Here is a 27,227-nt window from a genome sequence, read left to right as displayed (position 1 = left end):
AAATGAAAGGATGGCCTTGCACTCGGAAATCATAAGACAGTTTCATAAAGTGGATACGGGAGAATTTATGAAGATTTCTATGTCTGTCTGGGAAACATGGGCTGGACGCTTTCCCCCTCTATTTCCAGAAAGAACTGTTCCAGGTGGCCTTCAGTCCTGAGGGTAAGACTGTGTTTTTTCATGAATAATTCTTGAACCGAGTCTGCTATGCCGTCACAACCAAAAATATTGTGCCTCATTCTCATTCCTACATGGGTTTGACAGGGCCCTGGGACTCTGGGAGATGTAGGGTGGAATGGTGGCCTGTTCCCAGAACCTGCGGCTGACTGTGGAGCGCTGCCTTCAGGGACAAGAGCTGTTCCTGCAGCTCCAAAAGCGGAGTGAGACCCGTGGCTCACGTCTGCCTTTTGCCCTTTCTCTCGAAGGTGTCCTTTGTTTTTGGTGAAACCAATTGGTTGGCTGGTAACATGTTACTTGGAGAGAATTAGGATCTTTTCATATTGTGAGATTTTTGAAAAATTATCTTTATTTTTAATTGTTCATCTAGACATGCCAATGAATATTTAGGCCACATTTTGAGCAAAACTCACAAGGTGTTTTTTTTTTCAAACCTCATGTTTGTACACAAAACAACACAATCTTAAGGGTTTGCTTAAAAGAACAAAGCATGAGAAATAGTGAGATACAAACTCATAACCAAATCCAAATCAGTGAGCAGATGTGTTTCAACGCGAGAAGAGGTTACTAAACCAAATCGGGTTTGAACACAGTGTCACAGGGTGCTCTCCAAGTCCTTTGGAGGAAAGCCTTACGCAGGGAGGAAAAAAGCCTGAGTTTTGCTGAGCCTGGAAGGGGGTCACTGGGAGGCCACAGATGCATGAATAAGCTTCTTACTGGTCTCTACTGCTCTAAACGAAGAAGTGGCCTTTGTTATCAGGCTGGGCAGTGGTATATATTCTCTCGTTTAATTTGATCTTAACTTTACCATTAGCTTACCAAAATCATAGCCCTTTGATTCCTTTCTTCTCAAGCAATGAAAATCCAACTTGGTAAGTCAACTATTGGTCCATGGATTAGGAGAAGAATTGTAAAGCTAGAGTCCATGGGTAATCCAATGGTTGTATTGTAACTAAAAATTAGACCCCCTCTATCTAAGCATTGCAAGAGAGCCACTAACTAGTAGGGCAAAAAAAATTAAGAAAAATGTTTTCACATCCTTTCTCTTCTTTTGCCAAAGCAGGAGGAACTTAAGAGGTCTCCAGATGATGGAGTGAAGGAGACAGGTGAATCTAGTTCATGCAGCCTGTCTCTTTGGCTTCAGACTTTCACTGTCCTCATAGCTAATTCATAAGCCACTGGATAGTTGACAGTTTGTGAGTTCTTTAAGACCTCATGGTAACATAGACACTTGCCCTATAGACCTGGAAGCACTAATACCTGACCCCCCCAGTCTTATTTATTTAAATTATGTCATTATAATTTATAATGAGGCCCACTTCCTAAACTCACTGCCCCATTAAACTAAGAGAGTATCTTTTATCTCTGTATTATTATCCCTAGTGATTTCTTTCCCTGATTTGATCTCCTAGACATTAAAAATAGACCTCTCGAGCCCTCTCGGCATCACCAGGCAAGGCAGGGGAGGTTTGGAAGCAAAATTCCATCCATCCTATTCTCTTTTGGGGCCTCACCAAGCCGAGAGCTTCAAAGTATTAAGCTGATAAAGAAATGTCTATTGATTTACAGTTATTACAGAAAAAAAAAACCAAACAAACCAGTTAAGTTTTCACAACGTCCTCTCTTACCCATATCAATAATTTCAACTTATCATCCCCCCATTTCATAAGGTTTCCACACATTTCTTTAGCCCCATCTGACCACCTCCCCTACTTTAATAAATATAACTGACTCTCCAAAATTTCCCTCCGAACCTTAACTCGGCGAACTTCAGTCTCTCTGCAGGAACTTATCACAATCCAGTCAAGTTTCTAACATTCCATTTTGAGTGTTTAGGAGAAAAAAATAACCCAGTTGCTCTTAGGAAATGAGATTTAGCTGTCATTTTGTCAGGCTTGAGAAACAGCTTGATGGTGGCAGAAATTATCATCCTCCCACCACCAAGTTGTTTAAGGGAAAGAGAAAGGGGATCACCCATTTTCATCTAACGTTAGTTTTGCTAGAACTTCTGAAGACAAAGTGCAATGCACTGAGTTTTTACAGCCTAGGGAAGAACACTGTAACATATTGATTTCACGGGCAAGCATATGCAAAAAAAGAGAAAGGCAACTCATCCCAAGGGGACTGGATTGGCTAGAGCCATAATTACCCAGATGACCTGCCAGAGAAGGTCAGGTCTTTCACAAAACCAAAATATTTTCTTTACTTAAATAATGCTAACTTCAGCTAAACACTTGGGTAGTTGTGCACACAAAATTAAGGAAAAAGAAAAATCCAGTCACTATTAACACCAAAGAAACGGACGCCAACCGTAAACCAAAGGTACTTTGGTTCTGTAGCCATAACAGACAAATGTGTGTTGTGGGCGCAGGGAATTCCCGGGTGGTCGGATGGCAGGGTCAGAGAAGGTTTGCGAGGCCCGCTCTGTCTCCTGCGGGGCTGACCCACCGGCTCGTTCCAGAAACACACGCTCATCGGCTGTCCCTTAAAAGAGAGCATGCAGCACGGCTGCGTTGACAAGCAGCTGCAGGCTTGCCGAAGCGTCTTGTTGAGCTGAGGAAGCCCTGGTTGGGGCCAGAGATTAAACACCAGGGTCTCAAGTGGACGGCACATGCAGTTTCCAGAATATCTCCTCAAAGACTTTATTCCATTTTGGTTTGTGACCGTAGCCGCAAAGCATAAAGAGGGATGTGGGGAGGCAGTTCAGAAAGACACCTGTGGGGACTTAGGAGGGGCAGCTTTCAGAAAAGTTAAGGCCTTTATCAGCAAACAATAGTATATTAATAAACTCTATACCGTATTTACAAGTGCATTCTCTTGCATCAAAACTAACAGGGATCTGTTCACAGTGCCGTTGTTTATGCAGGTAGCAATCTCATATAATACTCATGTATTTTGGCGTGGGAATCAGTAGCGCCTGGTATTTACAGACAATGTACATGTGAGAATATAAACATGTCACTGAATCTGAGTTATCGATAAAAGACAGACTGGCTAAACGTTGCAAAGGAATGAGCTCTACAGCACCTTCTGGGATGGAACGGGAAACGCAGTTTCTTAAATCGAGAAGATGCCCAATCTCTGGCCCAAAGTGGCTGAAAGCCAACAAAACAATGATCTCTTGTTCAGTTTGGGCACTTGGCGTAATCCTAGTCCAAAATTTTAGATCCATTGTCTAGTGCATGAAATATAAAAGTTAAAAAGACGTATTATTATTTTTATAATAATATTATTAAAATAAAAGGTACTTTCTCCACGCAAGACCCATATCCTCGTTGATCCGAATATGCTGGTGTTTTGTCTCGCAGCTCAGCGACAGCTGGCGGACGCCAAATGCTCTGGCCTCAGGCACTGGGCCTGTCACGGCGGGACTCGGGGCCCGGGGGCAGGGCAGAGCACCTCTTTCTGGCTCCCCAGTCTTCTCCTGGGGAGGCGAGCCTGCCCCTGAAATCAGCTCCCACTTTGCTGACTGGAGCTGCTCATTCAGCAGCTGGCGCTGAGGTGACCAATGGCTTCTGGACACGGGGAGACAGGAGGGAGGCAGGTCAGCGGGAGGACGGCGCCTGTGAAGGAGCCCAAGAACAGAACTCAGAGTGTGGCTGGGGGCGTCGGCCGGCCCCCTCAGGGCTGGCCCCTCTGGAACCCTCTCCGCAGGCCTCTGCCCAAGGCGGGTCGCGTCCTCTGGCGTCTCAGAGCAGGGCCGGGCTGGGTGGCACTACGGGGCCTCGGGCTCCGTTACCGGCTGCTCCCCGGTCTCAGTCCCTGGGCCTGCGGGGTCGGGGCCGCCACCGATGCTGCCTCTGGGCTGCTTGTGTGACAGGCTCGTCCACTGGGCCTTGTTGTGGGCTAGGTGGCTTAGCATGCTCTCAGACAGGGCGCTGTTCCCCGTGAAGTGGGCCCATTCGTGGAAGAGCGGCTCCACGATGTAGGTCATGAAACCTAGGAGACAGGCAAGGCAACCGGTCACCCTGAGGACAGCAACGCACCCACCGGGCCCTCCCACCCAGCCACCCAGCCACCCATCCACCGGGGACACGAAGGCGAGCGGGCCGGGGGCACGCCCACAGTCAGGAGCACGGCTGTCTCCTGGGGCCTGTCGCTTAGCCTCTTTGTGCTTCAAACTTCCTCATTTGTAAAGAAGAGCTAAGAAAAGTACCAAACCCATAGGGTTGTTACATCAATTAAATGACTTAGTACAAGTCAAACACTTAGAGAACTCCCGGCATGCAGCAGACACTCAATAAATATTGGCTGATATTGCTTGCCGAGGCAGAAAGATCTATAAACCAAAAAAGTATATAAAAAAGTCTGTGCTGGAACTAAGGGTGGGTGGAGGTGGGCAGATGACATCTGGATGGGACATCTCACTGATTTAGACTATCTGAAGAATTCGCAAATCACCCTAAAGGATGTTTTAGCAAGATCATAGTGTTATGTTTTGCCTTACTTATGTACGTTTTAAACAACTAAGTTTGGGTAAATGAAAGTTCATTCATTTTCAATACAGATTTTTAGCTGCACGAAATTCCTGCATCAATGGCTGGATAAGATTGCTTGATATGGGACTTCTTTGTTTGCATGTCTGCTCTGTGAGTTATTTTAGGCTTGTTGCTTTCTCTTCATGTTTCACTGTTGATGTGATTTCCATATTAAACATGGTTTGTTAAGAAAAAGTAACTTTCTGTCTAGGTCACTGGAATCATCTCAAACGTGGACTGACTTACGCTTTATCGTATTTCCTTGAAATGCAGGTGTGGGGAGAAAAGGCAAATGTTTTTCAGCATAACAAAATCTGCCAACTGTGAATTCTGTATGTTTACAGGCATGTGAACTGAAGTTTGATTTGATCATGCTTTTATTGGATAAACAGCAGATGCTTGGCTTTTGAGGACAATACAGAAATGGGAAAAGGATGTAGCAGGTGAAATGTTATTGTTCATTCTGTGTTATTTCATCTGATGTGAAATATGATTTAAATATTATCAGAGCATTTTAGATAACCTGAATGTGAGGAGGAAAGTGAAGCTGTGACTCCATGTCACTATTTCTCATGTTGATAAGGCTATGTATGGAGCTAGCTATTCTTGAATTTTATTCATCTCCTTCACAATCACCATATTTAATCTCTAATATCTCATCTTAAAAGATATTTAAAAAGATAGTTTGCAAAATTATACTTTCTAATGTTTGAGGTGTGAATTTTCATGAGGTTTACCTTAAATGTTAAAAAGTTTCAACATTGGAAAAAAAAAACACAACTCACCCTCTTCTGAAATTACCCTGGAGTTATACATCTATATTTACGTGTGTCAGTTAGAAAGACTACTTATCCTAGATAGAAAGCTATTTTAAAATCAGAATAGATATGGGAGGCAGTTTTTCAAATAAAGGAGCGCTTCTCCATTATCAGATTTGGGAAGCTGTTCTAGTTGGTTCCCAGTTGGTTAGGCCAACCCCCTCTTCTCCTCAAGCCATGAGCTGACTTCACCTGGTGTTTTCCTCCTAGAGGTTTGGGGGTGGGGGGAGAAGCAAGGGATGGAGACCTCAGAGTAGACAAAGATTGAAGGGAAACTTCTTTCTCCTCATCTTTTTATAGAGCTCACCAGTTAGATATTCCCTTGATTTAACACCTTTCTTTTTAAAATGCAGAATTTGGTAGAAAGAGTGGGGGAAGCTCCACTTGGAGCAGCATCCAGGGGATTTCCCACCCACTCAATGCCCATCCCATTTTTAAAATGGGTATCTATGGCAACCACATTTTCCTGAGCTGAAGATCAGGACATATGATCTGACAAAATAAGTGTGTTCTCATGACAACAATAGGACAGAATATCTGAAATCAGGCTGCGTCTTGCAAATCCGGGTCATCTGATTTAACAATGTGCTGCTTTTGTTTGGGGTTCAAAATGTCTTTAACAGTGGCTTGGCAAATTTAGTTCTAGGCAGATCACAATAAAGTGGGCCCCAGGATTAGGACTTTGTCCAGGGTCTATTCCTTTCAAATCACATCTATAGGACCTCCATAGCTAAAGCCATCTGCTATGAGATGCTGGATTGAAGGGATGACTCATCAGCAATTCTGTAGCTTCATTTGCCCAGGTTTTTATTTTTTATTCACCCCTCCCCCTCCCTTTTATTGTTGGTGGAGGAATTGGTTTAATTGTAAAACCAACATAACAATATTCAGGGCAATTTGGGAAAAAATGAATTGCTAAATAAACTCATAATTCCAACATAATAATTATGATTATTTTTCGGAGATACCCGGGATTGAACCTAGGACTTCATACATGGGAAGCAGGCACTCACTCAGTGAGCTACATCTGCTCTCCAATGAGAGTTGGTTTTTTCGTTTGCTTGTTTTTGTTTTTAGGAGGTACCAGAGTATTGAATCTGGGACCTAGTACACGGGAAGCAGGCACTCAACCGCCTGAGCTATATCTACTCCCCCATAATTATTTTAATATTTGCATATTTTATGCAAATCTCTGTAACTAGATTTATTTTGCCCATTTTTCTTGAGGGTGGCTTTATGACTCTTTTGTGGGACTGTGGATTAATTTTGGCTCTCAGGGATTACAAGCTCTGGTTTCTTAAATTCCAGAGTCTCTTTTAGGATGCTCCCTTCCTTCCCAGTGTCAAGCTAGTAACCTGAGTCTTGCAGAAGTCTCAGCACAGTGAATGCATAATGCTGTCTAAGGTCTGTCTGTGGGAAAAGGCTAAAAACACAACGTGCTACATGTCAGGGCTGTAGTTCATAAGGAAAAGAGTTAAACTTCAGAGTTTGGTTTCAATTGAAGGGAAATGCAGGGAAAAGAACGGCTTACCTTAAATATACATGGAATTGGTAGAGTGTTTTAAGGAATGCTTGAAATTCTAATTTGATAAAAAAAATATTTCCTCCACTTAAGGGCCTAAAATTTCCACAGTTTGATTTGCTTAATGATTGTAGGCATAACTGAATTAGATAAATTAGTCATTACTTTGGATGCATCAACATCACACTTCAACAATTTGCCACAATTAAAGAGAGTATGGTCCAAAGAGAGTGTGATGGGAAGTAAGGTTTTCCAATTTTTTCCTTTTTATTTGTTGGTTTTTATTGGAATTTGGAAGTAAGTTCTGAAGTGGAGGGGAAGGAAGCGTGGGACCCCAGGCCCCAGTGGAGTAGCATGGCTGTGGGCCTTAGGCCTGGGCTGCCTGGCCCTTGGAAGTGAGTGCTGGAGATGGAGAAGGAAGGCGGTGTCCACTGACTTCCCACCCGGCAAACCCTGAAAAGAGTGTGCGCTAATCTGCTCTTCACCAGCAGATAGTTGCTTCCCATCACTCTACTCTGTTTGGTTTCGATTCCATCCTAAGCTACAGAGTTGACAGAGATTAGTTAAACTTCTATAACAAAGCCTTTATGCTCTTTTCCATAATTTCTTAATTGGCAATTACCTAGTAGATAAGTCATGAACTAGATAGTTTATTTGGACACAGCCATTCAAAGGGACATTGATTAAACCTCTAGTTCGGATCTTTTAAAACTGTGTGAAGATCTTTGTTTCTCTGTGATTCCTGGAATAGGAGCCAAAACTCTTCCATTAAACCAAAATTGAATTCAACTCACCTATTTGTATACTAGGGATTGAATCTTTCTGTTGATTGCAAAGAGGACTGATTTCCAGTTCAAATTTCTGTTCAAGGTCACCTAGGAAGAAAGAAGAAACGTATTGGTAATCTAGCACTTAGAACAATAAGTGCTGATAGCTTTAAATGACCTAGTTGGGAGTTAGTTGAGGAGACTTCCGGCAAGATGGTGGCTGAGTGAGCTTGCCTTGCCGTCTCTCCTGGGAAGAGGCAGCTGGGCACCACTGGAGGTTCTCCGGGACCAGGCTTTTTCAGGATTTTTTCAGGGCAGGAAGTGTCTGGACATTGATTTGGTGGGAAGGTAACGGAAAGGACTGGTCTATAAGATATAATTTGGGACTTTTCAGGAGGGGGAGGCAAGATGGCGGCTGAGTGAACTTCCCGGTTACTAGCTCCTGGGGGGAATCGGCTGGGAGGCGTCGGAGACTCTTTGGGACCAGCTGTTTCGGGATTTTTCCTGGTCCGGAGGTGTCTGGACATCGATTTGGAGGGAAGGTAACAGAGAGGATCCATCTGTGAAATATACACGGAGATCCCAGCTACGTGTGGAGGACTCCCTCCTTGGGTAGGCGGAGCCGAGGCAGCTAGCACCGCAGTGGGTGGCGGGCGGGAGAGCCGAGCCGCGCTGTGCCGCGGTGGGCGGCGGGCGAAGGAGCCGAGCCCAGCCGAGCTGCGCTGTGCCGCGGCGGGCGGGAGAGCCGAGCCGCGCTGCGCCGCGGCAGCGGGCGGTGGGCGGGAAAGCCGAGTCCGGCCGAGCCCGGCTGAGCCGCGGTGGGCGGGGGGGCCGAGCCCAGCTGAGCTCGGCCGAGCCCAGCCGCGCCACGCCGGGCGGCGAGCGGGATAGCCGAGCCGCGCTGCGCCGCGCGGGGCGGCGGGCGGGAAAGCCGAGCCCAGCCGAGCCCAGCCTAGCCGCGGCGGGAGGGGAAGCCGAGCCCAGCCGAGCCGCGGCGGGCGGCGGGCAGGGGACCGGAGCCCAGCTGAGCCCAGCCGAGCCTGGCAGCGGGGTTTCTGTTCTTTGGTTTTTTTTTTTTTTTTTTTTTTTGTTGTTGTTGTTGTTGTTGTTCTTTTTTTTTTTTTTTCAATCCTCTCTTTCTTGTCCCCAATATTCTTCTTATACTATTTTACCTTAACAATATAATAGGTCCTACAGGAAATACCTCACATTTGCTGGGTTTCCTCACCCTCCACTGCCTCATTTCTCTGTGAATAGATTTAGCCTATCTACACTATCCCCTTTCCCCTACAACTTGATATCCTCCACCATCTGCTATCTCTCCTATATTCCATCTCCCTTTCTCTGATCCACAAAGTGTCTAACTCTTAATTTCTAATACCTTTGTTTAGTTTTCCATCTGGTATTCATCCCTGAAACTATTACCTTTCTTTTCTCTTTCCCTCTCTCACGAAAACAATAGCCTCTTAGTACGTACCACATTCCTCCCATATTCAGTCGTCTACCTCATTATAGGTACTTTCGTACTACTATAACTCTACACAATTTACATGATCTAACCTCCATCCTCCCAGAACTCATACTGTTGCTTTGTAAACATATATCACCAATACTACTTCACACTTTTTCCTTCCTTACACAATTGACTTTCCCCAGCACTAATACTTTCCTTTAAAGTGAGCTTAACTAGCAATAAGAAGAACAAAGTGACAAAGAGAAGATATAACACTTACGCAAAAACAACAGCTAATTAATCTCCAAGACTAGACAAAGAAGCTAAGGAACTGATTAAACCCGTCAAGAAAAAATGTTGACAAGACAGCAACAAAAATCTACAAACCAAACCAGTAATCAGGAAAACATGGCTGAATCCAATCAACAAACTGAAAATCAGGAAGGGGGGCAGGACTTTGCACAAGCAATGAAAGATCTCAGAACATTTATCACTGACAAATTTGATGAAGTAATGAAAGAGGTTAACAGCGTGAAGACAACACTTGGAGGGGAAATTGCAGACATGTGCAAAAAAATAACAGATATGATGGAAATGAACACCACAATTCAAGAAATCAAAAATACACTTGCAGCAAATATCAGCAGACTAGAAGAGGCAGAGCAGAGAATTAGTGATGTGGAAGACAGTGCATTGGAAATCAAACAGATAGTAGAAGTGGTCAATAAAAAGGTAGAAAAAATCCAGATAGGGCTTAGGGACCTGAATGATAACGCAAAACGCTCAAACATATGTATTATAGGCATTCCAGAAGGAGAAGAGAAGGGAAAGGGGTCAGAAGGAGTGTTGCAGGAAATAATGAATGAAAACTTCCCAAATCTACTGAAAGAGACAGATGTACATATCCAAGAAGCACAGCGCACTCCACTGGTCATAAACCCCAACAGGCCCACCCCAAGACATATAATTGTCAAATTATCCAATGCTCAAGACAAAGAAAAAATTCTAAAAGCAGCAAGAGAAAAGAAAACCATCACATACAAGGGAAACTCCATAAGATTAAGTGCTGATTTCTCATCTGAAACGATGGAGGCAAGAAGGCAGTGGTATGATATAGTCAAGGTACTAAAGGAAAAAAATCTCCAACCAAGAATACTCTATCCAGCTAAACTAGCATTCAAAAATGATGGAGAGTTCAAAATATTCACAGATAAACAGAAACTGAAAGAGTATATCAACAAGAAACCTCCCCTTCAAGAAATTCTTAAGGGAATTCTGCAGGAAGAAAGGAAAAAACAGGACAGTCAGAGATGGAGGAGAGTGTAAAAGCAACAAGAAAGACAAAAATAGAAGGGGAAAATAAAATAATACAAACAAAATATAACAAACACAAATCCAACCAAAATATGGCTACCATAAATAACTCTCTAAACGTAATAACACTGAATGTCAACGGATTAAACTCACCTATCAAAAGATTCAGACTGGGACACTGGATAAGGAAATACGACCCATCTATATGCTGCCTACAAGAGACACATCTTAGACCCAGAGACTCATGGAGGTTGAAAGTGAATGGCTGGAAAACAATCATACAAGCAAACAACAACCAAAAAAAGGCAGGAGTAGCTATATTAATATCAGACAAAATAGACTTTAAATGCGAAACAATTGTGAGAGACAAAGAAGGATACTATATTTTAGTGAAAGGGACAATTTGTCAAGAAGATCGAACAATCATAAATATTTATGCTCCTAACAAGGGCGCCTCTAAATATGTGAGGCAAACGCTGGAAAAACTAAGTGAAAGAATAGATGCATCTACAATTATAGTGGGGGATTTTAATACACCACTATCAACTCTGGACAGAACATCTCAAAAGAGAATCACTAAAGAAACAAAACATTTGAACAGTATATTAGAAGAGCTGGATCTAATAGACATATATAGATCATTACACCCAAACACAGCAGGATATACATTTTTCTCAAGCGCACATGGAACATTCTCCAAGATTGACCATATGCTAGGCCACAAAGAAAGGCTTAATGAATTCAGAAAGATCGAAATCATACAAAACAATATCTCTGACCACAGTGGAGTCAAGCTGGAAATTTGCAAGGGACAGAGACCCAGACTTCACACGACAATTTGGAAATTAAACAGCACACTCTTAGAAAAACAGTGGGTCAAAGAGGAAATCTCAAAAGAAATCAATGACTACCTTGAAACAAATGATAATGATAACACAACATACCAAAATTTATGGGATGCAGCAAAAGCGGTACTGAGAGGGAAATTTATAGCCATAAATTCATATATCAAAAAAGAAGAAAGAGCAGAAATTGAAGAAGTAACTGCACATTTGAAGGAATTAGAAAAACAACAACAAAGTAACCCAACAGGAAGAAGAAGGAAGGAAATAACAAAGATAAGAGCAGAACTAAATGAAATAGAAAATAAGAAAGCACTTGAAAAAATAAACAAGACCAAGAGCTGGTTTTTTGAGAAGATCAACAAAATTGACAAACCTTTAGCGAGACTAACAAAGAAAAATAGAGAAAAGATGCAAATACACAAAATAAGAAATGAGAAAGGTGATATCACCACTGACCCCACAGAAATAAAGACTATCATAAGAAGATACTTTGAAAAACTATATTCCAACAAAAATGACAATTTAGAGGAAATGGACAAATTCCTAGAAATACATAAGCAGCCCATACTGATGAAAGAAGAAATTGATGATCTTAACAAACCAATCACAAGCAAAGAGATAGAATCAGTCATTAAAAATCTCGCAACTAAGAAGAGCCCAGGGCCAGACGGCTTCACAGGTGAATTCTACAAAACATTCCGGAAAGAACTAACACCAATCCTGTTGAAACTATTCCAAAAAATCGAAACAGAAGGAACACTGCCTAATTCCTTCTATGATGCCAACATTACCCTAGTACCAAAGCCAAACAAAGACACCACAAGAAAGGAAAATTACAGACCAATTTCTCTAATGAACCTAGACGCAAAAATACTTAACAAAATACTTGCTAATCGTATTCAACAACACATTAAACGAATTATACACCATGACCAAGTGGGATTTATCCCAGGTATGCAAGGATGGTTCAACATAAGAAAATCAATCAATGTAATACACCATATAAACAGATTGAGAGAAAAAAAACACATGATTATATCTATAGATGCAGAAAAGGCATTTGACAAAATACAGCACCCCTTCCTGATAAAAACACTCCAAAAGATCGGAATACAAGGAAACTTTTTGAACATGATAAAGAGTATATATGAAAAACCTAAAGCCAACATTGTTTACAATGGCGAAGTCCTGAAATCCTTCCCTCTAAAATCAGGAACAAGACAAGGATGCCCATTGTCTCCGCTCCTATTTAACATTGTCTTGGAAGTACTGGCTCGAGCACTGAGACAAGAACCAGATATAAAAGGCATTCAAATTGGAAGGGAAGAAGTCAAAATTTCATTATTTGCAGATGACATGATCCTATATATAGAAAACCCTGAGAGATCTTCAACAAAGCTCCTAGAACTCATAAATGAGTTTAGCAAAGTCGCAGGTTATAAGATCAATGCGCAAAAATCAGTAGCATTTCTATACACCAATAATGAGCAAGATCAGGAGGAAATCAAGAAACAAATACCATTCACAATAGTAAATAAAAAAATCAAATACTTAGGAATAAATTTAACTAAAGAGGTAAAAAACTTATACATCGAGAACTATACAAGATTGTTCAAGGAAATCAAAGAAGACCTAAATAAATGGAAGAATATTCCCTGTTCATGGATAGGAAGACTGAATATTATTAAGATGTCTATCCTACCAAAACTGATCTACACATTCAATGCAATCCCAATAAAAATCAACACAGCCTTCTTTAAGGAACTAGAAAAACTAACTATGAAATTTATTTGGAATAAAAAGAGGCCCCGAATAGCCAAAGACATATTGAAAAAGAAAAACAAAATAGGAGGAATCACACTTCCTGACTTCAAAACATACTACAAAGCTACAGTAGTGAAAACAGCATGGTACTGGCATAAGGAGAGACACACAGACCAATGGAATCGAATTGAAAGTTCAGATATAGAACCTCATGTATATAGCCATATAATATTCGATAAAGCCACCAAACCCTCTCAACTGGGAGAAAATGGCCTATTCAACAAATGGTGCCTGGAGAACTGGATAGCCATATGTAGAAGAATGAAAGAGGATTACCATCTCACACCTTATACAAAGATCAACTCAAGATGGATCAAAGACCTAAATATAAGAGCCAAGACCATAAAGACCTTAGAAAGCAGTGTAGGGAAACATCTACAGGACCTTGTAATAGGAAATGGCTTCATGAATATCACACCAAAAGCACGAGCAGCAAAAGAACAAATAGATAAATGGGACTACCTCAAAATTAAAGCCTTCTGCACCTCAAAGGAGTTTGTCAAGAAAGTAAAAAGGGAACCCACACAATGGGAGAAAATATTTGGCAACCATATATCTGATAAGAGACTTATAACTTGCATATATAAAGAACTCATATATCTCGAAAACAAAAAGATAAACAACCCATTTAAAAAATGGGAAAAAGATTTAAACAGACACTTCTCCAAAGAAGAAATACAAATGGCTAAAAAGCACATGAAAAAATGCTCCAAATCCCTAGCTATCAGGGAAATGCAAATCAAAACTACAATGAGATACCATCTTACTCCCATAAGATTGGCAGCCATGAAAAAAACAGTAGAATACAAATGCTGGAGAGGATGTGAAGAAAGGGGAACACTCATCCATTGCTGGTGGGAATGCAGAAGGATCCAACCATTCTGGAGGACAGTTTGGCAGTTTCTCAAAAAATTATCCATAGATTTGCCATATGACCCAGCAATACCACTGCTGGGTATATACCCATCAGATCTGAAAACAAGGACACAAACCGATATATGTACACCAATGTTCATAGCAGCATTGTTCACCATCGCCAAAAGTTGGAATCAATCCAAAAGTCCATCAACAGATGAGTGGATCAATAAAATGTGGTATATACACACAATGGAATACTACTCAGCTGTAAGAACCAATACACTACAATCGCACGTGATAACATGGATGAACCTTGAGAATCTTATGTTAAGTGAAGCAACCCAGGCATTGAAGGACAAATACTATATGACCTCAATGATATGAAATAAGTTAACTGCCTCAGAGAGCTAGAGTCTGGAAAAGTGGCTTACTGAAAATCGGGGGGTGGAGGAAGGATGTGAGTTAATGTCTGTAGGGGTGGAATCTGTGATGAGCTGGGGGTAAGTATGAGCACAAAGAAGGGACAAAATGGGGGCAAGGGGTTACCTTCGGGTGGGGTTTTCTGGGTTTGAGGGGGGCTGGGGATGGGAAGAGGGGTAATATGGTCCAAGAAATAGGTGGGAGGGAGGGGCAACATACAAACATGGGAGAGTGCCAGAAGTTCGTTGAGAACTAAATGTTGAGTAAAACTATCAAAGTATAAGTAGGAGGGTCACCTGGTTAGGACGCTCAGGGGGTATGGTCTGATGCGGGACGGACTCCGGAGGGAATAGCTGAAGGCTCATTTTGCCAAGGTGGGATTCTACCATTGGATGGGGTGGACCCATATCCTGGGGAAGACTAATGCCGTCGAATAGAGAGAACTGTATCTCTCGTGAGAAAGGATGGCTCCCAGGGCATTAGATTGGCAGGCGTTGTGGGCCCTAAGGGGAGGGGAAAATGGACGTGCAATGGATAGAACAAAGGTAAATAAGGGGGCAAAAGAGGAGTTATGTGAGAGTACACGAGGATGAATATAAAACAGCTAATATTACACCAAAAACATATAGGGGACGACAGACTAATAATGAAAACCATAAGACAAAACATAGGATAACTAAAAAATTTAGAAAACTGTACAACCTAAAGTATGGACCACATAGTAAGCACAAATGTTACCTTGCTTGAAAACTATAGTTTCGGAATCTGTACATCAGTTTCAGGAAATATGATATGAATAAGTTAAAAGATTATTGCTGTGGAAGGGAAAAGGTTTTATGGTGGATCTGGGGAAATACTGTATATTGTATATATGAATTTCGGTGATCTAAGACTCTTCTGAAGCTGACATTATGTTGGGATTCACTTTACGGGAAGTTTTGGATCACAGAGTGGTTCAACAATGGCAGCGGAGGAATACTGATATGGGATGTTATTGACAGGATATATATGGTTGACAGGGAGTTATACAGGGCATATGCCCAGGGTATATGGTAATGTCTATATATACTCATAGTGGAAACAATTAAAAACAACAGCTGGAGGGGTACTGGGCTCCTGGCCAGGGGGTCACTGTTGTGGGCCCTGGGAGAGCAGCGGCAATCCTCCAGGTGCAACGGCAAGAACCAGGAAGGAAGGAGGGCCCAACAGTGGGCTCTTGATACTAATGGCTACACTTTTGAGCCTATGCACCTGCAATAAGAACAAGGCCTAGAGTAGCATTGTGCCTGGGGGTTTCCTCCTGACAGCCTTCATGTTACTCAAATGTGGCCACTCTCACAGCCAAACTCAGCGTGTAGATGTGATGCATTCCCCCCAGCGTGGGACACGACACCCGGGGATGAGCCTCCCTGGCACCGAGGGATCACTACCACATACCAGCTGAAGAAGCAACTAGAAAATGACCTTGAATTAAAGATTCAATGCGGAACAGCAGAATATACCTGTCTACATATAATAACATGACTTCGGGAAGCGGTTTGACCTAATGTAAGGGGGAAATGGAAAGGAGAAATGAGATTATAAGGCTGTGAGTCTCTAAAAAAGAGTCTGGAGGTTGTCAGAAGGAATACCCCTATGTATAACTGAACAGAGTCTAAGAGACAGATAAGGTAGATACAACCCCAGGTATTGGTTCTTTTGAGGGATAAAGAGACCCACGGGTTCTATGGTCATGGCAGAAGGGGTTCACTGCCATGACAGATGGCCCTTCTTTGGAGCTGGTGTTTCTGCGTGATGGAAATGGACTCAGAGGGGATCTCTTTTCACAAGACTTGCATGCTACTTTATTGGAATTGTAGTTGGTGCTGAGTTTAAGATATATGTAGGGGATTTGAATCTCTGGACTGATAATATGACACCCAGGCCCAGAGCCTCAACTGACTTCAGCTCCTACACTTTGACTTATTGGACTTACTCCACTCAGCTAACATGGAGTTGAAGAAGGTCAACCACCACAACATGGAGCCTAGAGTGTCTACAACTAGAAGCGGGAAGAGTGCATCCAGTACCCATGTGGAATCTAAGCCCTCACTTGACATAGGTGTGCAATGGACACAACCAATCCAATGTCCACAGAGAAAATGTGGAATGGGTGTGGGAACGGTAGCCATGGGGGCTGCTGGGTGTGGGGAACGGGAGGAAGAGATGAGATGTGGAGGCGTTTTCGGGACGTGGAGTTGTCCTGGATAGTGCTTCACGGACAATTACGGGACACTGTAGATCCCAGGGCCCACTGGATGGAACGTGAGAGAGTCTGGGCTATGATGTGGACCATTGACTATGGGGTGCAGTGATGCTCAGAGATGAACTTACCAGGTGTAATGGATGTATCATGATGATGGGAGAGAGTGTTGCTGTGGGGGGAGTGGGGGGCGGGGGCGGTGGGGTTGAATGGGACCTCATATATATTTTTTAATGTAATTAAAAAATAATAATAATAAATAAATATTAAAAAAAAAAATGACCTAGTTGGAAAAAGGTATTCTGGGAATTACCATTCCCTGTCTTGTTATCTATCATTAGAAACCTCTTAGCAGCTACTTGCTGTGCCTGTTCTGGAGGCTTCCGTGGAAATATAAAATAGAGTGTCGATGGTCACTTACAATTACCTCACTGCAAATGAGTAAGCTCTGGGACTACAATACATTCTTGAATAATATCTACAAAAACAAGAACTAACTAACGGGCAATTCTCTAGTATGAAATGGAAGTTCTGGCTTTAAGTTCCAGGTTAAGAAAACAGATTTTATTCAATTTTCTCCTGCAGACAACCAGCAATAATAAATAGACAGAAAGAGGGGAGAGGGACTAGAAAGATCCCGTTTGAGCAGTATCTCAGTCTATAGCTATGAAACAATCAGACATACGGGTCCGGGATCTTTCGTTCTTATTCTTTATAGTTTTACCTAATGTAACTGCAGGTTAACCACAGGATAAAGGTCAGAATGTTCCTTTTTAATTTTTTTGTCAATTAGAAGATGGAAGGAGAAATGCCTCACGAAGAGGAGAACTTCCTTTGTTCAAAATATTTTTATTAGTCTTTCCTGGTGTGAAAAATTGTGAGTATCCTTGGTGTTGGAACAATAGTTCAGTTAATCAGCAGAGAAGCTGGTCCAAGGAAACATTAGCTCGATTCATGGATGTAAATGTGCTCCCCCAAACCAGAAAAGAGAGAAACATAACACTTATATAGTACCTACTGTGTCCCAGACAGTTTTCTAAGTACTTTCTATAAGGTAATTATTTAATTCTCAAAACCACCTCATTCTTACCCCACTTTACAGATGGGGAATTTGAGATCCAGAAGTCCCTCCCCAACTGTGTGTACTTAACCACTGCCCTAGGAGCCTAGAGACACCATCTTTCCCTCCAAACTGTTGCCCTGCTTCCCAGCTCTCTCATGCCCCAGGGGTTCTCAAGACTGATGTGAGGAAAGCACCAGGGCTTCCGTCAGAGGAGTTGAAGGAAGACCCCACACTAGCTCCTCAGTCCCTGCTGGTTGCAGCCTTCTGAGGTGAGTTCTAAAGCCAGTTCTCCTCACCGGCCTATTTCTATTAATGGCAATTTCTCAGTCAGTCTTGACACTTTGTCTGAGTTGCCTTTCATTTCTCCTTTTCTTCACCTTCCATATCAAGGCATTAAATCCTGTTTTCTGCCTCTATGGGAATAACTCCTCCACCTCCATTTCATCTTGCCTGACCCAAGTTTGGTTTCTTAATAACTCATTCTTAGTATGTACTTCACAGCTCATCTTCTTCCTCCAGTTTTTCTTCCACTTCAATTACATATATTGTCCTAAACCTACTGTCTAAGATGACTCCCACTGTCACATTCTTTGCTTTAGCCTGGCGTACAGGGTCCCCACAAACCTTTCTCATTTTTATTTTCTATGGGATGGAGCTGGTCTAAGAGACAGGAGATATTTCCATTTCCACTGTCCTATAACCAGCACTGTTCAATAGAACTTTCTGGAACAATGAAAACGTTTTCTGCACTGTCCAACATGGTAGTCTCTTGAAATATGATTGATATTCAGTAAAAATGAGGAATAAATAATTATTAAAAATTTAAAATAAGCCTCTGTGCCTTATGGCTACCATGCTGGAAAATGAGAACACTCCATGTCCTTCAATATCCAGCTCACTGACCTTCCTCAGCCACTGCGTCTTCTCCTGTGACCTCTGCCATTTGCTTGACACTTTGTTGTATCCCTCCATGTCTGCCATATAGCTGTTTTGAATTGTTGCTTAAGTATTCTACTGTTAGTTCATTTTTCATGTGTGTATTGGACTTCCAATTAGATCATTTATTGCACAGATATTTATAATGCACTTGCTATGTTTCAAACACTTTGCTAATTAATGTAGAGAATACAAAGAGGACAATTTATAGTTTCTTCCCTTCAAGAGTTTTCCTGATTAGTATTTTGAGGACATGAAACAAGAGTTAATTATGCTTCTTTGAGTCTTTTATTACTTCCCCAATGGGGCTTTGTATTGTGTAGGAAAAACAGGTTTGCTAAGGATTAACCAAGGTTGGAAGCAGATTTTAATAAAAAATTTTCTGGAGCACTTGACTGACTGAAGAGACACACCAGTCCATAGTCCTGATAGAGCAGAAATTGTACTTCCTGAAGGGCTTGGGAGGTGAGTGGTATGTGGAATCCAAATCTCTATTCTGAGAATTTAACAGTGTTTTTCAAATTCATGGGATCTCATCTTCCTTTCCCTCTCTACCCTCAACCTTGATTTTAGAAGAGATACATTGGCCAAGGACGTAAGCAATCTCTGGAAGCTTGCCCTAAGTGAGCTGGGATTTGAGCCTAAGTCTTAAATCTGAAAGCCAGAATCATATTAATAAAAATTTTTATAAGTCATCCTAGCGAATTAAAAAACAAAAACAAATTGAGTATGGAAGACAGGCAGTTTGGGTGACCTGAATCTGCTCTTCCTATGCTAAAGCATAAGACTATTTAAATAGAAAGGGCCTGATACCCACAAGGCATCTGATCTTTTTAGTGGTCTGAGTTATGGATGTTCCAGGTTTTTCCATCTTATGCTGCCCGTGCATATATTACTAGGAAAGCAGCCAGTTTTAGTGAAAACAGCCATTTCCTCCACTTAGTTAACAACTTTGATTCACCAACTCTATGGGAGTTACTGTGTCCCCAAATGACTGGTCCCTGCCCCACATTGCTTGTAATCCCAATAGAGTGTAAGATAAGGAAATGAAAGGTTAAGCTGCAATCGATGGCAACACTTCCCACAGAGTGGGAACGAGTGGATTTCCCGGGATGGAGGTCCCGGCTCCTCTCTCACTGGGTGAGTTTAGTATTTGATATACCTCACAGGAAAGAATGTGCTCTTGTGAAAGCCCCTGGCTGCAATTTCATCATATTACCTTTTGCTTGGCCCTCAGTGGAGATTATCATAGGCAACCAGAACTGATCTTTTGAGTTCCTCACACTCAATTCAAGTGAATTAAACAGAGTTTAGGAGCTGCATGAGCCCCTTTCCTCTGAGCTAAAGGGAGGGCGAGTGGAGGCTTCTGGCCCCACATCAACTCAGTCAGTTCTTCTTTGTCTTCTGTCTTTGGGGCATCACGATGCCATTGGCTCATTTTTCGGTGTAGTCTTCTCCAAAAGCCTCTCTGTTGCCGCTGGCCTCCCCACGGAGCTGGGATGTGGGACACTTCAAGCCTTATTTGTTCTCTGCCTCTCAAACCTGATCCTGTCACTTGCCGTCAGAGCCCGGCTGTGCCTGAACAAACATCCTGAACACGGAAACCGGCCCAAAGAAACATGGCTGTGTTTAAAGGCCGGATCCCACCCGAGGCTGGGATCCTTCTTGCCAACTCGTTGCTTTATTTCTGAATGAGGAGAATCTTTTAAACATTATACCCTACTTTTGGGGGCCATTTGTCTTTTCATAGGAAACTTCTGCCTCACTGTTGAAACTGTATTTGGTGAACTGGATATTTGGCCAGCTGGGTTCTACTTCATGATGAACCTTACTTGAGAAAGGGAGGAGGAAGGAATGCAGAAGCAGCCCAGGGCCTCCTGTCAGAGTTGGAGTACTGGCCCCAAGCAGCTGCTAGCCTTTGGGCTGCACACAGCTCATTAAAATGGTCAGGTTAAAAGCCAAGCAGTCCCTCACTTTCTTATATCCACAGAGGAAAGTCATTAAAAAATAAAATAGATATATACATATATCCCCCTTTCAGTCATGTTTATTGCGCCTCATTACTACCTGTTTTTGTAGTAAGTCAGCATTAGGTAGTAACATTTTTTCCCCCCAAAGGGCACGATGGGTTAAAGACAAAGATTCGGGAAATCAGAGTAGACAAAAGAACAAATGTGAGGGTAGATGAGCCATTTCCGGTTTTATTAGGGAAAATGCCAGAAAGGGCAAGGGGTGGTGGGAACCCAGCTGCGGGAGCACTACTGACCTTGCCTGTAGAATTCTTCACAGACCCTTTCACTCCACTGCTTGCTCATCTCCCAGATTCGACAAGGATTACATATGTCCGCGCACTTCAGGGCGATCTGAGAAACGACAGGGCAGGCGGGGACCGTCAGAGACAGGTGGTTCCAGAGCCGCCCCGAGCTGCCTCTTCAGGAGACGGCCCAGGACTCCTCACGCCACGAAACCTTCCTTCAGATCTCCCACTCCACAGCAGCGGAAGGGGAGGGAGAGCCCCAGTTCAAGGACACGGAGCTGCCCGGGGCCAAGGCAGAGCCCAGCTGGGCTCACCTGGACCTCAGGCTCACCGCACCTTGACCTTGACCGAGGTCACAGCGCTGACCTCGTGTGCGTCTGCATTCCTTCGCTGTGTGTCTGCATTCCTTTGCTGTGTGTCTCTGTGTTAGGGAGCTCAGACGGCCCAGATGGGAGCAGGCGCAGAGCAAACCTGGGCTTTATTAGCAAAGCTAAATCAGGGCCTTCTCGGCTTGCCCTCTGCTGGTCTGCATCTCGGATGCCAGTGATACTGGGTTACCTTGAATTCCCAGAATAGTGGCTTCTCCCCCTGACCCACCAACTGCCCAGACACCCAGCAGGGCTCGTGGCAAGCACTGCCCCTTGGTTTTGGCCTCGTTCCTTGTGGAGTGCAGAACCAGTAGCAGTGATGAGGTCTTGGTGAGATTTGGATGATATTAAGTTGCAAATTTGGCTGTTTATCTCTTTCCTAGTTAATGGGGGGCGGGGGACCGGTGTGCCTTGGTGTAAGGAAGGGGCAGAAAGTTCCCCCTGGGTCCTACCCTTTGGGGGTGCATTTGAGTCAGCAGGCTCTCCTTTTGAAATGCCAAATCTTCTGCTACTCATGCATTGGTTTGAGTCACTAAATTCAGACCCTTGGTAGATATTTGCAGCACTCAGCAAATAAATTCTTTTGGGAAGAAAGAAGGATGGAAGCATAGAGTTGGGGGTAAGGTATTTTCTGGGAAGGTTGGAGCTCTTTGGACAGCTCCTCGGCCAGCAGGAGGGCAGGGAACAAAAGGCTACAATTCAGTCTGGCAGGAAGTTAGAGCTGGTCGATCTACACCAGTCCAGCCTGCTTCCATTCAGTCTTTTGCATCAAATGGAAGGAAAAGAAGACAAGAGAAGAGGGAAGATCAAGAAGACTCTGGTTTCAGGTCAGACTTCCCCTTGGAAGATCCACTCCTCTTGTTTGCTTGAATGGAAAAAAAGGGGGAGGCTTGATCCAATTAAATTAAATTTAAGATTATTTATTGGTACCCCAAATTGATAAAGGTAGGCAAACATGTTTGAGCCTCAGAAGAAAATAAGAGTTTAGGGAGTAAAGCAGGGTTTGATTAACTAGGATCTGGGCAAAAGAAGAGCTATTTGATTTTGTTTTTCTTGGACTATCGTTAATGCAATGTATTTTTGTGTTATTGAAATAGCCTTTTAGAATTGCACAGGCATCACAGCAATCAGTTCTACATCAAGCCACCAAATGTAGTAGACACCTACTGCCTGCAACACCCTATGTGCCTAACTTGTGGAGAAGCAGTTACCAAACAAAGGAAAATGAGATATTATCAACTCAGTGACATGAAACCCAGACTTTGCTTGCTTGCAAACCGCTTAAAAATCTCATGTATCTCAAAGCTTTTCATAAAGTAGTCACAGCTCTAACATATACCATGGGGAAATTCCTTATCAAATATACGGAAATGATCAACCATGCTCTAAAGGGTTTCATCCCAAGGACAATGACTTCTTCTTCTTCCCTCCTTTTTTTAATTTTCTAAATTTTTTACCTGAAGCATGAAGTGCCTGTCGTGGGCATCCTCCAGTTGTAAATCTTTATTGTGGAGATGAGCTTTCAATCTGGTCAAAAATTCATTCTGCCTGTTGATGTCTGTTGCCAAGATCAAGGAGCCCAACTGCTGTTCAATGTCCTGTCTGCAGTCACAAGAATGAAAGAGGAAAACACACTCAAAGCAAATCCCATTGAGCAGGGTGGTTGATTCTCCCGCCGCCAGGTGGCTTGCATTCTCATTTCTGTCTAGACCCTCTTACCACCCAACAGTGACTCCTTTCAACACTGTCAGTCTGTCCTCAGACAGGAGGCAGGCCAAGAGCTGTAGAGAGTGATACAAGTCTGGGATGAAGAAAGTGGTGGCAATTTGTGCGTTCCCCTGGCTCCCTGGCTGGATGGGGGTGGAAAGACTGAAAAGCCAAATAGAAACGTGTGCCTTAGGGAGGAGACAAGAGACTCGTGGTATCATAGGAGTTCGGGTTGTGCTTTCAGAGCCCAAAGCAACTCAAATGTTAGGATTGGCGTGGGGGAGAAAAATGCGAACTAGCCATCAGGAAATGAAGGCTGTAATGGTGACTGGTATGGAAATGGAAAGAAACGTGACTGGAACAAAATAGAAAGGCTGGAAGGAGACACTTGGAACTGAAAAAAATAATGGCTACCAAGGCACTGATACCAACAAGTGGGCAAGAGATAGACTAGTCAACCAGCAGTGTAAGGAAAATGGGATGTTTTGGAAAAATAAAGCAAGTTGGAGCACCACCTCACATATAGAAAATACCCATTGGAAGAAAAGAGCCATAAAGATCCATTTATTAAATTTACCTTTAAAGGAAACATTTAAGTGGCATACGTAAAGCATGCATATGCAGCTTAATGAATAAACTGAGCATCTTGCACCATCAAGTTCAAGGACCTTGCCTGCCAGTGCCCTAGAAAGCCCCCGCACCTCCTTCCATCACATCTCTCATCTCCCAACACCTGAAACAAGCATTCTCTTAACCTTTCTTTTTTTTTTAAAAAAAGATTTAGTTTTTAAATTTATTTCTCTCCCCTGGCCGCCCCCCGCTCCCCACCGCCTTCCCAGTTGTCTGCTCTCTGTGTCCACTAGCTGTGTGTTCTTTTGTGACCACCTCTTTCCTTATCAGCAGCATGGGAATCTGTTTCTTTTTGTTGCATCATCTTGTTGTGTCAGCTCTCCGTGTGTGCGGCACCATTCCTGGGCAGGCTGCACTTTCTTATGCCCTGGGCGGCTCTCCTTACGGGGCACACTCCTTGTGCATGGGGCTCCCCTACACGGGGAACACCCCTGCGTGGCAGGGCACTCCTTGCACGTATCAGCACTACGCATGGGCCAGCTGCACATGGGTCAAGGAGGCCCGGGGTTCGAACCGTGGACGTCCCATGTGGTAGGCGGACGCCCTATCCATTGGGCCAAATCCGCTTCCCCTCTTAACCTTTCTTATAGCAATTTTCTTGCTATTGTCAATAGCTTTAGCACCTATGTGTGCTTGAACAAACAATGTGGTTTAATTCCAAGTGCCTTTGAACTTTATCTAAGTTATGCGCTTTGTATTAGTTTGACCTGCTACTTAAGCATAACCTGTTTTTGAAATCCATCCATGTTGAAGTTTAAGTTCTACTTCATTTGTTTTCATTATTAGATCATATTCCATTGTAGGACTTTCCCACAATATATTTATCCATTGTTCTCTTGCTGGTCATTTGAGTTATTTCTAGTTTTTGGCAACTATCAACAAGGCCACAATAAAACCCTTATAGGCCTCTACCTACCCACGTGCAAAAGTTTCTCTAGGGTCCATACTCAAGAATGAAGTTATTGGATCATAGGGTGTATGATGCTTCTCTGTACTGATGTTACCAATTATTTCCCAAACAGTTGCACGAACTTACACTCCCACCAGGAAAGAAGAAATTCTCGTGGCTCTACATTCTCACCCTTCACAAGGTTTGTCAGTCTGATGGGTATGTCCTGACATCAGATTGGTTATAATATGAATTCCCCAATTATTAGTGAGGTTGGCACAATTTTATGTGTTTATTAGACATTCATATTTCCTATGTGAAATGTCTATTCTAGTCTATGCCTATCACGGAGTTGGGTTGTATCCATTTTTCTTACTGGTTCTAGTTCTATTTCTAAGTAATGGTTCTTTGCTATGTGTTGCAAATATCTTCTGCCAGTTTGTGGCTTGTCATTCCACTCTCTTTGGGATGTCTTTTGATGAAAGGAAGCCTCAATTTTTAATGTAATTTAATCTGTCTATCTTTTATGTATAGTTTTTTTTCTCCTGTTAAGAACTTCTCACCACTGATGAAAATATTCCTCTACATTATATTCTCAAAGTTCGATAGTCTCTGCAATCCATTTATATTTTCTAAGCCATATATATACTTCTGTGTTAAAAATGGTCATGAACAGGCAATTCATAAAAGAAATATAAAATGTCCCCCCGAATAAGGTGATATTAAATATTCTTAGTTTAATAAAAAGCTAATTAAAAACAGCTATGTGATATAGCATTTCCTCTATTTTTATTTTATTGTTGAGGATTAGAAGTGAGTACTAAATGATTTGCTGAATTAATGAATAATTATAATACCTAATGCTATTGATGGTAATGGGAAAATGTTTCCCTTATTCCCTATTAGTAAGGGTATAAATTAATCCAATGTTTCTGAAGGGTAATTTAACAACTACTGTTAAAAGCCTTTGATAAATATTTGACCAGCAGTGTTCATCTATGAAAATATGTTAACCTGTCAGTAAAGTCGTGATTAATAAAGTTATGTGTTACCAGGTAATCATATTGTTGTTTATAATAATGAAACATTTGGGGGAGAAAAATATCACAAAAATTCATAAGTAGGAGGTTGGTTTTATCAACTATGGACTACACATGCTATGCAATTTTTAAATATGATGATATGTTATTTATTGACATGAGATAATGTCATGTTTTATTTTGTTAGAAAATAGATTATGAAATATATAAGGCATGATTTCTATGATTATAAAAAATATTTGAAAAGATTTACAGAGGGATTATGGATGATTTTCACTTTCTTTTTTATACTTCTCAATATTGTATAAATTATGAATATATTACATTTATAATCAGAGAATGGAACTATTTTATTGAGGTGAAATATTTCATAAGTCAAAGTAAAAGGCAAACTATGAACTCCAAATAATATTTACAACATATGAAAAGGACAGTCTAGTTAATAAACAAACAGTTCTTGCAAATGAATAATAAGCAACACTGTATAGGAAAATAGGGAACAAAATTTGTTCACTAAAGAAATAAGGATGGCTAGTATAGATATGAAAAAATTTCAATTTCATCTGTAACTAAAAGATGCAGTTTAAATCAATGAATCTCTCTCTCTCCTTCTATATGAAAATATTTTAAAAATATAAATATAAAACCCAATTTTGGTGTAGATTTTCTCTTAACCCACCAGTGGGAAAACAGGTAGATGCAGCTATTTGCAAAAGCAACTGGTTAATATACTACAAGAGCCTTAAAAATCCATACTTTCTGACCAAAAATTTCTATACATATCCAGATATTTTCTGAGATAACAGATAAAAATAAATGTTTAAGAATATCTGTCGAGCAGTATTTATAATAGCAAAAACTTGGAAAACCATCTCAATTCCAAACAATAGACATGGCTAAATATATTTTGTTGCCTGTATGTCAGGTAGCCATTAGAATAATTTTATTTTAGTAACTGGCTGAATGATATGGCAAAAGGCCCTTTGAAGTAAGTGAAAAGCATCAGGATATAAACTGTACAAGATAAGTCCCACATTTTGTTAAAAGACAACTGTATTAAAAAAAAAGACTAAAAGGAAATACACCAGCCAGGTTAACACAAACTATAACTGGATGGCAGGATTACCAATGATTTTGGTCTTCTTCTTTATATCGGGTTGAACCATAAGAAACTGCCAGATTTCTACTGTTTCTGAGCCACTCCAGGTGGCTCAAACTTATATAATACTCTTCTGAATATTCCTTAGTCTGTACAGTAAACCTGTCACTTTTAAAATTCGAAAAATGCTTTTAAAGCATTGAAATGAAGATAGGAAGACTAACAATGATGATTACAATGACATCTTTCACCATAAAGTGCTTTAAGTTATTTCACAAGTTATTCTTCAAGCAAAAGCAATTTACAATGGTTTGTCCCACAAAGACACCTGAGAAATACAGTATTTTTATTTGGAATCCATGGGGGGTCAGTGGGAGTAGCATCTTAGGCCGTAGGTGTTGGAGCAGCCAGAGAGGGGTGGTGGGGATGGCATGGTGGGGGTGGCGGGGGTGGCGGTGTGGGGGAGGGGTGCCGGGCAAAGTGGGCCTCCCCGCCCCCCTCCCTTTCATTTGGTTCCTCC

At 42.0% G+C, this 27,227-nt stretch overlaps 1 protein-coding gene across 2 annotated transcripts in view; it reads right to left on the bottom strand.

Annotated features, from left to right (window-relative positions):
• Nucleotides 1-503: 503 nt before the first annotated feature.
• Nucleotides 504-27,227, bottom strand: part of PDE7B (phosphodiesterase 7B) — a 312,244-nt gene continuing 285,520 nt past the window's right edge. For both annotated transcript variants that reach the window (XM_004468533.5, XM_004468534.5), the window contains 4 exons: nt 22,800-22,944; nt 20,984-21,080; nt 7,790-7,870; nt 504-4,116 (listed from right to left, as the gene is read on the bottom strand). In XM_004468533.5, coding sequence (XP_004468590.2) covers nt 3,893-4,116; nt 7,790-7,870; nt 20,984-21,080; nt 22,800-22,944 — 547 coding nt within the window. In that variant the 3' untranslated portion in view covers nt 504-3,892. The remainder of the gene's footprint in view (nt 4,117-7,789; nt 7,871-20,983; nt 21,081-22,799; nt 22,945-27,227) is intronic.

Source organism: Dasypus novemcinctus, chromosome 11 (genome assembly GCF_030445035.2).
Source record: "Dasypus novemcinctus isolate mDasNov1 chromosome 11, mDasNov1.1.hap2, whole genome shotgun sequence".
NCBI classification, from domain to species: domain Eukaryota; kingdom Metazoa; phylum Chordata; class Mammalia; order Cingulata; family Dasypodidae; genus Dasypus; species Dasypus novemcinctus.
Note: the sequence above shows the minus strand (reverse complement) of the source record. Positions and strands in the feature narration are given on the sequence as shown.